The sequence below is a fragment of the Phaethon lepturus genome, unplaced genomic scaffold (genome assembly GCF_000687285.1).
Source record: "Phaethon lepturus isolate BGI_N335 unplaced genomic scaffold, ASM68728v1 scaffold35587, whole genome shotgun sequence".
Taxonomy (NCBI): domain Eukaryota; kingdom Metazoa; phylum Chordata; class Aves; order Phaethontiformes; family Phaethontidae; genus Phaethon; species Phaethon lepturus.
In genome coordinates this window covers 1-11,503 of record NW_010551771.1, presented here as the reverse complement: position 1 = coordinate 11,503, position 11,503 = coordinate 1, and the positions used below count along the sequence as shown (strand labels likewise).

At 43.5% G+C, this 11,503-nt stretch overlaps 1 protein-coding gene across 1 annotated transcript in view; it reads left to right on the top strand.

Annotated features, from left to right (window-relative positions):
• Positions 1-8,858, top strand: part of NR1H3 (nuclear receptor subfamily 1, group H, member 3) — an 11,840-nt gene extending 2,982 nt beyond the window's left edge. Inside the window, exons 2-8 of the mRNA XM_010291025.1 lie at positions 512-778; positions 3,647-3,855; positions 4,099-4,278; positions 4,676-4,775; positions 6,358-6,471; positions 7,304-7,398; positions 7,812-8,858. Coding sequence (XP_010289327.1) covers positions 512-778; positions 3,647-3,855; positions 4,099-4,278; positions 4,676-4,775; positions 6,358-6,471; positions 7,304-7,398; positions 7,812-7,958 — 1,112 coding nt within the window. The 3' untranslated portion in view covers positions 7,959-8,858. The remainder of the gene's footprint in view (positions 1-511; positions 779-3,646; positions 3,856-4,098; positions 4,279-4,675; positions 4,776-6,357; positions 6,472-7,303; positions 7,399-7,811) is intronic.
• The last annotated feature ends 2,645 nt before the right edge of the window (positions 8,859-11,503 follow it).

The following is an 11,503-nucleotide window of genomic DNA, read 5'->3' as shown; positions in this document are numbered from 1 at the left end:
CTGAACCATTTTTCCTTATCCTTGTGTGCGAGTATGACAGAGAATAAAAATAAGAGAACTGGAGGTGAATTCTGAAGAAAATTACTTTCTGCACAGTCTTGGATTTCAGATCAACTTTTTTGCAGATCTTTCTCACATCGGTACCTTAACTGTCACTCCCTGCTAATGGAAAGTGCAGAAGAACATCTGGCCTGAGCATGTTTTACCTCTTGCACACTATTTTGGAGGGCAACAAGCATGAAACTATACCTGCTTATATAGTTGAGGTGAAACTGTTTGGATTATGTCAATAGTTGGTTTGTTGCTGAAGATAGGCTTGTCCAGGAGGGGAGCCTGTGAAATGGGAGACTTGATCTTTTCATCTGTGTGTTTGGGAGATGGCGGGTTTGAGTGAGGTTATTGGTTATTGTCAGGAATGGGGCAGTCAGCTACAAACACCGTGCTTCCCTCATGTGTGTGGGTTTTCTTTTCTTTTTTTTCCACTTTTCCTTGGTACTGTTCATTTCGATAGAAAATCCCCCCCTGAAGCGGAAGAAGGGCCCAGCCCCTAAGATGCTGGGAAATGAAGTGTGCAGCGTGTGTGGGGACAAGGCCTCCGGCTTCCATTACAATGTGCTGAGCTGTGAAGGCTGCAAGGGCTTCTTCCGCCGCAGTGTCATCAAGGGTGCACAGTACGTCTGCAAGAACGGCGGCAAGTGTGAGATGGACATGTATATGCGTCGCAAGTGTCAGGAGTGCCGGCTACGCAAGTGCCAGGAGGCGGGCATGCGGGAGCAGTGTGAGTGCAGGAGATGGTGCTGGCACAGGAGGCGTGTGGGGGCAGGCTGGGGGCCGATGGGTGTTAAGGAGGGGGGCGGTGTGAGCACTTGGGGGTCACATGTGAGCCATGCAGGCTGTGTGTTGAAATGTGCGTGGGAAGTCACTGGGAGCTTAGCAGGGGTCACATGGAGACGTGAGGCTGTTAGTGGAACACCACCACTGTGCTGAGAGCCCCAGCCCTGCCGTGTTCCTTGAACACGTTATTTTGTAAGAACTTGTGGAATATGACATCCGAGAAAAGACTCGCAACTAAGATTTACGCATTCTTCAGTATGCTGTCAACTTGTATCAGTAAACTTGGGCTTCTGTCTGTCTTGCCATCAGGACTGCAAGGTTGGTCACTGTCACGAGGCACTTTCCTTTGCCTCGTGAGCTTGTGACAGAGGTTGAGGGCAGCACCACAGCACTGCAGCTGTGTTTATGCATACCCGATCTCTTTGCTCCCTTTAATGAACTTTGCTATTTTTCTCACATGAGCCATAAGGCTGCTGTTTTTGACTGTTCAACAACATTCTTGCTCCTGTATCACGAATAGTCCTCCTCTGACAAGGCATCCAGGTTTCATCCCTTTGCTGGCCACGACTGACTGAATGGATGCTTGGGTAACATTAAATCTGTGTGAAGTCTCCTTTTCTGACATCCAGCACCCAGAACAGTGAGGAACAGAGCGTGTTTTGGAAATCTTGTAAAAATACTTCTGCAAAAAGTAAGTCCCACTGAGCTGCACCAAGGAAACATGCTGTTCATTTTTTTCAACATGAAATACGGCACACCTAACATAGGTAATCGGTATCTTTGTTACACTGGTTTGTATCAGCATTACGTATGCTGTCTCTGCCCAATTTCCCCCTGCTCCTGAGAGCTACAGAACAGATGTATTTGAAAAGCTATGTAGCAAGGCTACCTGTCCAGCTTGCTGTTGCAGGTAGATACTAGGGAGCCTTAATGTGTTTCTGCATTTACTGATTGTCTTATGTTGAAGACAGCTCAGGAAAATTAGGCCAAAAGGAATCCTTGGGTTGTTATTACCAAGTGCTTGGCAATTCTTGTCGACACTGTAATCCCCACTGCAAATTCGCTTTGTTAATCTTGACAGAAACTGAGGGCTTTTTCTTCCAGCTGTTTCACTTGGAAGATCATTCCAGAACTTCCCTCTACTAATTATTGGAAACATTCTTCTAATTCCCAGACTGAAGTTATTCATGGCCAGTTTATTGCTCTTAAACCAGCATGAATCATGAGGCTAAATACTGCGTAACTTTGATTGCTTTGAATTCAGCATGGTGTAGAAGCTTGCACATAGGAAGTTTTCAGGATTCAGTAATAACTGGTAACTTGTTACTCGGCTGTAAATTCTTTGTGTATCTGAGTCCCAAGATGAGGATTGCTTGGATCAATTACTTCCCTTCTTAAACTAACACTGTGGCTAGCATTCTGTAATCTTACAGATCCCCCTTAATTTGGTAATTGTATTGAATGTCTTTGCTGTTGGAATTGTAATTTTTGGGTGTGTGTGTACCTGTGTGCGCATCCTCCCAGTTGGAAGTCAGGGATGAAGGTTATTCTCAGCTTAAATGTGCCGTATTCTTCGTCTTTCCCCCCAATCCCATGGACGGGCCATTTTGGAATGCTCTCTCACAGTAGTTCTCCATTTCTTGTCTTCATGTTTAACATGATTCTTTTGAGAAGTACAGGTATGTACTTGTTCAGTTTTGGGGCCTGCCTTCCTGTGTAGCAGCCGTGTTTCCTTGTTAACTGTGCATAAAAAAATGTCCAAAGAATCTTTCAGCACTTTTAAAATCTTGTTTGCAAAGTCAAGCTTTATTTTTTTCCTTTGTTCCTGAAGATACAGTTTATTTTCCAATTGGTCCCTCTTCCGCTTTTTGTTTGTTCATCACTTATTTAGGCATGATTCTCTTGAAGATAATCCTTGAATCGAGGTATGTCTGGTAGTTTCCTCTTTTTTTGGATGCAGCTTGCAGATAGTTTTTGCATCTTTGACTTAAAGAAACAACAAACCTCTTCTATATTCAAATCAGTGAATTCTTCAGTTAACTTAGTTACAGGCCATTAACAGGCTTTTGTATTTAAATTAGCTAATGAGTAGTTGGTCCAGTAAGTTTTTCACAACATGTGCCTCTGAATTGTTTTATTCCTTACAACGTTACATCTAAAGGGCATATCCTTTGACTTTATGACTGAAGAAGACTTCTAGCCCTACTCCTGAAGGACTTGCAGTCCTCAGTACCTTTTATGCAAAGCTATTCTTTCATTATTCATCTTGTGGTATGTAACTACTCTACAGTCTGCTCCAGATGGGCTGTGCAGAAGATTGTCCTTTCACTCTCAGACTCCATCCAGTAGTGACTCTGACCTCTCAAGAGGAAGATGAAATGACTCAAGTTGTTAATATGGCTATATCAGAAGAAGACACTAGAACAGGATAATATAAAATACAATGGACACACCATGACATGTGAAGAGAGCACCTGGAATCTGTTGTGACATTTTGGGGAATTGCTCAATGGGGAAAGTAACTGTTGTCTTCCTGAGATCTGCAGGGCAGCGTGAAGGCAGCTTCAGTCCTTTGTGAACACCTTGCATGACAGTATGATTAAAAGAAAGGCAATGGAACAGCTTAAAGTGGGGAAAAGAGGGAGAAACAAATTATAGGTATCACTGTCTGTGGTGTGTACACTCTGCTATACCAGATACAGGTGGCTGTGATCTCTGCCTCTCTATTCACAGCATGTTACTCTGTGTTTAGAAAGTGCACTTTCCAGTGTGCTCCTATGTCATGATTGATCTCTGGCTATTCCTGCTTTAGATGTTCTGTCTGAAGAACAGATCCGACTGAAGAAACTGAAGAAGCAGGAAGACGATCAGGCTCGGACAGTTGTGGTGCGTCCAAACCCTCCGAATCCGCCAAGCCCTTCCCAAAAACTGACGCCTGAACAGTTGAGCATGATAAAAAAGCTTGTGGCCGCTCAGCAGCAGTGCAACCAGCGCTCGTTCACAGACAGGCTCAAAGTGACGGTAAAAACTCTACCAATGTATGCAAAATAAGAAAAAGTGAAGTTTGGGGAGTCGGGGTTGTGGGTAAATTATTTGGGAGAAGAGAGATCCTTTAGGCATTGCATCTGTGGGCTAAAGTTCTGCGAAGAATAGCAAAGGATGATGTTCCAATGTGTCTCACTTTCTCTGTTCACTTCATCTTCTCATCTTTCTGCCCTGGCTCCATCTTTCACATATATATGCTGTCTCTTCCCATTCCCACAGCCGTGGCCCCAAGTTCCTGACCCTAATAACCGTGAAGCAAGGCAGCAGCGTTTTGCTCACTTTACAGAACTTGCTATTATCTCTGTGCAAGAGATTGTGGACTTTGCCAAGCAACTACCTGGCTTCCTGGAGCTCACTAGGGAAGATCAGATTGCTTTACTGAAGACATCTACCATAGAGGTGAGAGTTCGATTCCACCACAATACATAGTACCAGAGATGAAAGAATTTGGAGTACCCACCTGGAGAACTAGTTCCGTTCCTTTTTTTGGGATGGAAGGCTGACGGACCTCAGCTGTGGGACCATTACTGCAGTACCAGACTATACTGGCAAAAGGCCATGAAGGAGAACAAGGCAAGAGCCTTGGTAGTGGTAACCAGGTATTTCCCCATTCCCAGAAGCAGACAGCGCAAAGGATGCAGCAGAATTTACCTTGGAATTTTTAGGCACTCTGAAAGTGCTTGGAGGGTTTCTGGTTTTTTGTTTTATTTCAGAGATCCTCTAACACTCTGAATTATCGATGTTGTAACATTCTTTCCTGTTTTCAAATCAAGTATATATCTATTTCTGGTTTCAGGTGATGTTGTTGGAGACATCTCGGCGCTACAATCCAGAGATTGAGAGCATCACCTTTCTTAAGGACTTGAGCTATAATCGGGATGACTTCGCCAAAGCAGGTGGTGCATTAGACAGGTGTTTCTTCCTTCCCTGTGTCTTGTGTTCTTTCATCTTTTCCTCTTTAATGTGGTCTGTTGGAAATAATATGTGGGGCCTTAAAGCTGAAGTCAGATGAGAGGTTTAGAACAGGACCAGACCAATAGCCCCACAAACTATTTTTTTTTTTTTTTTTTTTTACTTTTAACATGTGATACTAGCTTACTAGCTCAGTTCATGTCTTTTTTTAGATGTGAACTTGCTTTGGAAAATTCTGACCCTTACAGCATGAAAATCTTGCTGTAAGAGTGCACGCAGGCCTAGCAGCTGGTGTGAATTTACTTGCTGGTAGAGATCTGACGTGGACATGTGGTCATGTATCAGATCACAACAAATCAAACTCCAGTCTTCTCTCCTTTGCAAGTATATCACTTGCTAATCTAGGTGCATGCTTTGAGTGATGACGTTAGTGTGATTATCAACTTCATATCAGCTGAAATGTAGTGTGCACTGAAGATCCCCACAGAGTGCTTTAGACATGTCATCAGCTCAGTATGCGATGGTCTGTGGTGATATCATTTCTGAAGTCTATTTTTCCAGGAGCAATGAGTATCTGTAACTTCAGATGAAGTACCAGCAAGTGTGTAGCTTAACAATTTCTGAAAACGAGACTTTGGCTGTCCTTCATGGGATTTTCTGATTCTTTGGGTAGCTATTTAACCATTTGTACTTGAGATACAGCTTTTATATACAGCTTTCCTCTTTGATGTTCTTCCTGGTAGCCTTTTCTTCAGATTATTAGGAAGGCAAAAAGCAGGCAGCCAGAAAGATTCCCTCCATCTTGTTCATCTTCCTCTGATGCAGTTGTACTGCAGGAAATTAGAGACTTGAATGCTGTTTTGGGGGAAAGGCCTAAAGCTTTCAGCATGTTTGTATGGCACATAGCCCAGAGACCTGATTTAACAGTGGCCTCTGTATGTTATGACAATAAATATCAATGCATTTCTGCCTGACTGCATTTATCGAAGGTGGTGACTGGAAGCCTAAGTCAGGCTCTGCATCAGCTCCCCCAGCTTTTTGAGCTGAAGGAAATGGCATATAGTTCCAAGAAGTCTGAACCTATATTTTCAGCTCAGATGGACTTCAGATGAATCTGGAGCATGGGATTAAAGCTTCCTTTGAAAGCAAGAGGGCTGCTAGGTTTGAAGGAGGTGATGGTGTGAGAGTGGAAAGTGTAGATGATGTACTTGTGGGCTTCTGACTTTTGGATGGACTCACCTGATAGTTGATGCTCTGTTCCTTTAGCTGTTGCCTAGTAATGTGCTGTGGGGCATTTAAGGCTCTTAAGAAATCCCAGAAATAGCGTAATTTTACATTTAGAGCCTGACTCCTCAGCCACTGTTGTTGGTGCTCACCAGTAGGGGAGGGATGTAAAGAGAAGTTTCAGCCACACTTGGAACATAATATAAGGCTTTTTCCCTGCCTGTCCTCCCGACTCCCTTGCGTACTGCAGTGGGTCTCTGACAACTAATATTGTGAGGGGGGGTGGAGAGGGAGGGGAGACAATTATTGTTGCCTCACCTTATTCTCTTCTATTTGTTGCAGGTCTGCAGTTTGAGTTCATTAACCCCATCTTTGAGTTCTCAAAGGGAATGAATGAGCTACAGCTCAACGATGCTGAATATGCACTTTTAATCGCCATCAACATTTTCTCTGCAGGTAAAAAGCCAGAGTGATCTGAAGAGCTGCAGCACTGAGTCAGAGGGCAAAGAAAGTAGAGTTAAGGAAGGTCACAAGCTGAAGAGGAGTAATAGTGTATAGGGTTAGTGATAAAGTGAGTGTGTTACTACTTCTGCTTGGGGTATATGTTATAGTCTGGATTTTCTAGTGCCACCTCCAGAGGAAATCAGATTCCTCACTGCTGAAAAAGTGTATAGAAAAATCAGCCAATAGTTATATTCCTTATTTAGACATTGCTATTTTAATGTCCCCTTAGTGTACTTGGCATGTCTACCGGTGTGATGCCAGTTGCACAGCATGAGTGACATCTAGTGGTCACGTCATGGATGTGAAACCAGTATTGCTCTGCCAGGACAGGGCTTTGCAAAGAAGCTGTCTCTACTCTTTGCTTCTGTGTTGTGTCTGGTGACATGAGAGATTAATTTTTTTTTTCCTTTGTTCCTGTTTTCTAACTGGCTCAGCTGCTGGGGAGGCTTTCCTGTTCCCTCCTGAAGGGGCAGATTCTCATCTTCACTGGGACAGGAGTGTGAGACCAAACACACTTATATAGTGCTCTTTAGTGTGTCTCACCTTCCACCTCTACGGAAGTCAGATTGGACTCCCCATGTGTAGTAAATGTGACTGAGAAAGAACAGTTGCAGAAAACTGACACAGACGCTGTGGGCATGGATGGCTCTCCCAGCTGTGCTGGGTGAATGCTAGATGAGGTTTTGGGGAGAGACTATACTGCGGGACTGAGGTTAGGCAGGGATGTCAAGTTCAGTGAAGCTGCCTGTGGCAATCTGCTTACTTGTAACCTGCTTTTTGGCAGACCGACCGAATGTGCAGGACCAGTCCCTGGTGGAGAGGCTGCAGCACACTTATGTGGAAGCCCTTCATTCTTACATTTGCATCAACAGACCAAATGTAAGTGCCTGACTAGAACCCAGTGATGATGCGAACTGATTTTGTGTTTATGCAGGCACAGTTCCTGCAGTACTGTCTGTAACAGATTTCTTGCTGCCTGTACTGTCATGCTCTTCTCTTCTGTGGCTGTTTGGTAGCAGCTGTAAATGCAGGTTTTGTGATCTGTCACAGCCTGCTGTCCTTTATCATGTTTCATAGTTTAGCCAGCATGGAAAGTCTGGAGTTTTGGGTCATGGTGTAATATTTGTGTTCCTCCACACTGCCAGCTGCTGGAGAATGCTGGGTTTAGAGGAAGTCAGGATGGTGGTTACAATGTGTCATCGGGTGTGTGGTTTTTGTTTTGTTGTTTTTTTTTTTTTAACAAAATTTTAGTGTGATTTTACTAACAGCTGTTCATTTGTCTGACTCTGCAGGACCGCCTGATGTTTCCACGGATGTTAATGAAGCTGGTCAGTCTTCGGACACTAAGTAGTGTCCACTCTGAACAGGTGTTTGCCCTTCGGCTGCAGGACAAGAAACTCCCTCCCCTGCTTTCAGAAATCTGGGATGTGCATGAATGACCGCATGCTCCCAGGGCGTGATGTGCTGACATAATGCCATGTCCCAGCCTTTGCTAACGAGAAGCCAGCCTCCCTTCTCCAAAGCACTGAACTCTGAGCTAGGCAGTGCAGGGAGTGATGAGCCTGGGGTTTCAGTGTTGGTATGAGACTATGCAGGAGGCAGCTGGGGTAGATCAGATGGAGGGGTTTGTTTCAATGTAGTGCCCTTACCCCAAAGGAGTAACGTGAAACATCTGAAAATGATAGAAATTAAGACCTTCCCCACACACACATACACCGCTTTCTTCAGAGTCTTTCTCTTCTCTAAGCGTGTCCTGAGGGTTTGCCCATTGATCCTCTCCTCTCTTGTTGATTATGAAAATGAATTTGCAGGAACTTGCCAAACCCTCTCTATTGAGAGTAACCCAGCTCAACAGGCTTCTGCAGGGTCCCCAGTGTACCTGGATCTGAGGAGCTCAGGGAAGTCAATGTGGATGTTCTAGGGGTTTCACTGGGTTTCCTATAAATAAAATCTCTTGTGTGTGCTGCCCTTTACAACGATTCCAAGAGAAGTAGCTGTTATTTCTTTATTATGAGACTTCATCTCTAGAGCTGCCCTTTCATTCTGGCCCTCCTTTGGAGAAGGGATTCCTCTAATGTGTAGTGCCCTTTGTCTAACAGGGAGGCCCTCTGGATAGGGAACATTTGTACATCAGAAGGATGTCAGGCATAAATTAGTGGATTTTTAAAAATATAATACGTCACAGTTTTATCTCATGGTGGTTCTCAGCTGGTTTGCTTTACCTTTGATTTGCTAACAGCTGGAAAACTTTAGTTCAAAACAAATCAGGGCATAGATTGTAACTTTAGGGGTAGAATAGAAGAAAGATAGGTGGGAAGGACTGGTACCTAGGCTAGGTAGGTGTGGTGGAAGGATCTCAAAAACTTCCAAGAATTTGGAGCATGTGGCATGTGTTCCAAGGTGGGTGTGAAGATGTATCGGCCAAGGAGAGAGGACATACTGCATTTAGTGAAATATGTGGGCATTGCGTAAGCTATGGGCTGCAAAACTCAGATCATGGGCTGTAAGAATATTGGGTGTAACCAGATCCACTTGCATCTTCTTTGTTTGCCAAAGTCTTTCCAAGGTACTTGCTCAAGGTTTTAGTGATGGTCCTGGGATATGGAGGTCCCTCCTGTATGAGGAGTGCCAACTGCTTTAGAAGGACACTTGGGTCTTGTATCCTTTCTTCACTTTGGGCACTGTGAGATCCGTACTGGATGTATGCCCCAAGTTCTTAAGTATCCACATCCATAAGTATTTTAGCATTTACAGCAATATTTTGTCTGACAGAAGGGAAATACACTGTTGTAAAACATGTTCCTTATTTTCCAAGAAACAACATCTATGGCTGATCTCAGAGATGTAACCTTAAGTATCCCGGTAGCTTGGTCTCATGAGCCTTCTCTGTCATAGGGGTCTATGTTTGCTTGCCCGGTGAGCATCCCAAGAGCCTAGGTTCACATGGCTCTGTTTGTTTGTTTGTTTGTTTTGTTTTTTTTTTTGGCTGTGTATCTGAGCGCTATGCCCGTGGTGAGGGTATCGTGTCCATTTTGCACTTGAGGTTGGTCCCCTGCCACTGGCCTTCACTCTGCACCTTTGTAAAGCACTTGTAACAATCTGTAAAATAATCTTGTTTTTTATAACTCATTGCAATTGCAAAAATTCTTGTTTAAATCTGTATTTTTAACTAATCTGTTTGAGAAATGTTAATGTTTATATAAAAGAATAAAGCCTAATACAGGATTTTGACATTCTGTGGTGTCCTGTCATTAAACTGGAGGAGGGTATAGTAAGTACTTGATGTAACAAGCTCAAAGCTGATAGGGAACTGAGGATATAGGTTGGGGGAGGCAAGAAAGTGGTGAAAAAAATAGCAGTGCAACCCCAAGCAGTTTCTTTGGGCCTCTAGTATGAGATTTTTAGCTTGCTATGCACCTTGCTGTGTGCCAGAGCTAGCAGACAAGGTGAAGTGGATTAAGTGCATGTCATGAAGACCAGAAATTATCCATACAGTATCTCACCTTGATTTGTACAGCTACATTCAGAATTTAAACCCATTTTATTCCACGTGCTGTATGCCACTTTCTGCATATCACGGCTCGCCAAAATAGAAACAGGAGTCCAGTGTGCCCCTGGCTGTTGAGTCCTAGCTGACACCTGGTATGAATACAGGAGAAAGGATCAGCACAGGAGAAGCAGCAGGAATAGCTGTTGATAGGCATTACCTCAAAGGGAATGGTAGAGCCAGGGAAGCAGAGACCTGTCCATCATTAGCTCTTTGCTAAGCGCCTGAAGGTCCTCCGCCACAATGGGAGAGGAAAGCAATTGTCAATTCAGTGAGGCTCCACACCACAGGCTGTTCTGCTGAAGCCTCTGCATTACTTTAGAGTATAAAATTTAAATTGGAAATTACTAAACCAGAGGAAGAGGGAATAAAGAATAGGCTTATAGGAGACTGCAGCAGGGTATGCGATGGGGAGCAACGAGCAGAGCTTGAGAGCTCAAGCCAGCCTTGGCTGGATTAGAGGGTGGCTGGGCCCTACTCCAAGGATTTACTAAAGAATGAGGCTGTCAACAGTCAGCAGCAGCAGTGGCAATGAAGCTGCAGCTGCATTTTTAGCTTCATTTTCTTCATTTTAAGCTGCATCTCTTTTCTATTAATTTGAAGAAAAAAAAGCATGTAAATTTGAGGAGTTTTCAAGGTATAACCCATAATGTTGCTGTTGATGGCAGTGGTGAAAACAGCGATTTTCCTTGGCTCTTGCTTCTCCATCCCATTTCATTACCATCTAATCAAATATAAGTTCCTTGTTTACATATTTATGTTCTCATTTAAAGTGTGAATCAGTTCAGAATTAGTTCTTCATTTTATAGCAGCTTCCCAGGTTAGCCCAGGGAGCTTGAGTAAGCAGGCATGGGGGAAGAACTTTCCTTGAGATTCGTGGCCCTTTTTTGTGTTTTTTAAAACCTGTACTTTTATGTTTGCAAAATGCTACCTAGGCTTAAGACTCAGTCCTGCTGTGCTAAGTCTCTGTAACCTGTTTCAAATTAATTTTGCTAACTTGGCCACTGAAGACATCATGGGGTGCTTGAACTGCAGTCTCAGGCAGTGTTCCTTGTTGGCTGTACCCTGTGCAACAAGCTGCGTTTGCTCACAATCTACTTGGAGCAGTAGCAGGAGGAAGAAAAGGTGGGTGTATTTCTGAAATCCCAATTCCTCTACAATGGATATGGATGTAGAATATCAAATCAAGTATTTCACCATTTTGCACCTTAAATATATATTTGAAAACAACCCAAACATTGGGATACTTGTGGAAATTTTGGTTGCATTTTGGGTTTGTTAATAAACGGATTTGGTTGTGCAGTGTACTGGTTTGTAGGAGCTTGGAGGGAATTAAGCAAGCTGCATCTCAAGCTTTTAATAACCAAATTCATTTGTAATCTTATAAAGCTAGTAGGAAATCGGCACATAAGTAGGTCGATTATGTGTATAATAATA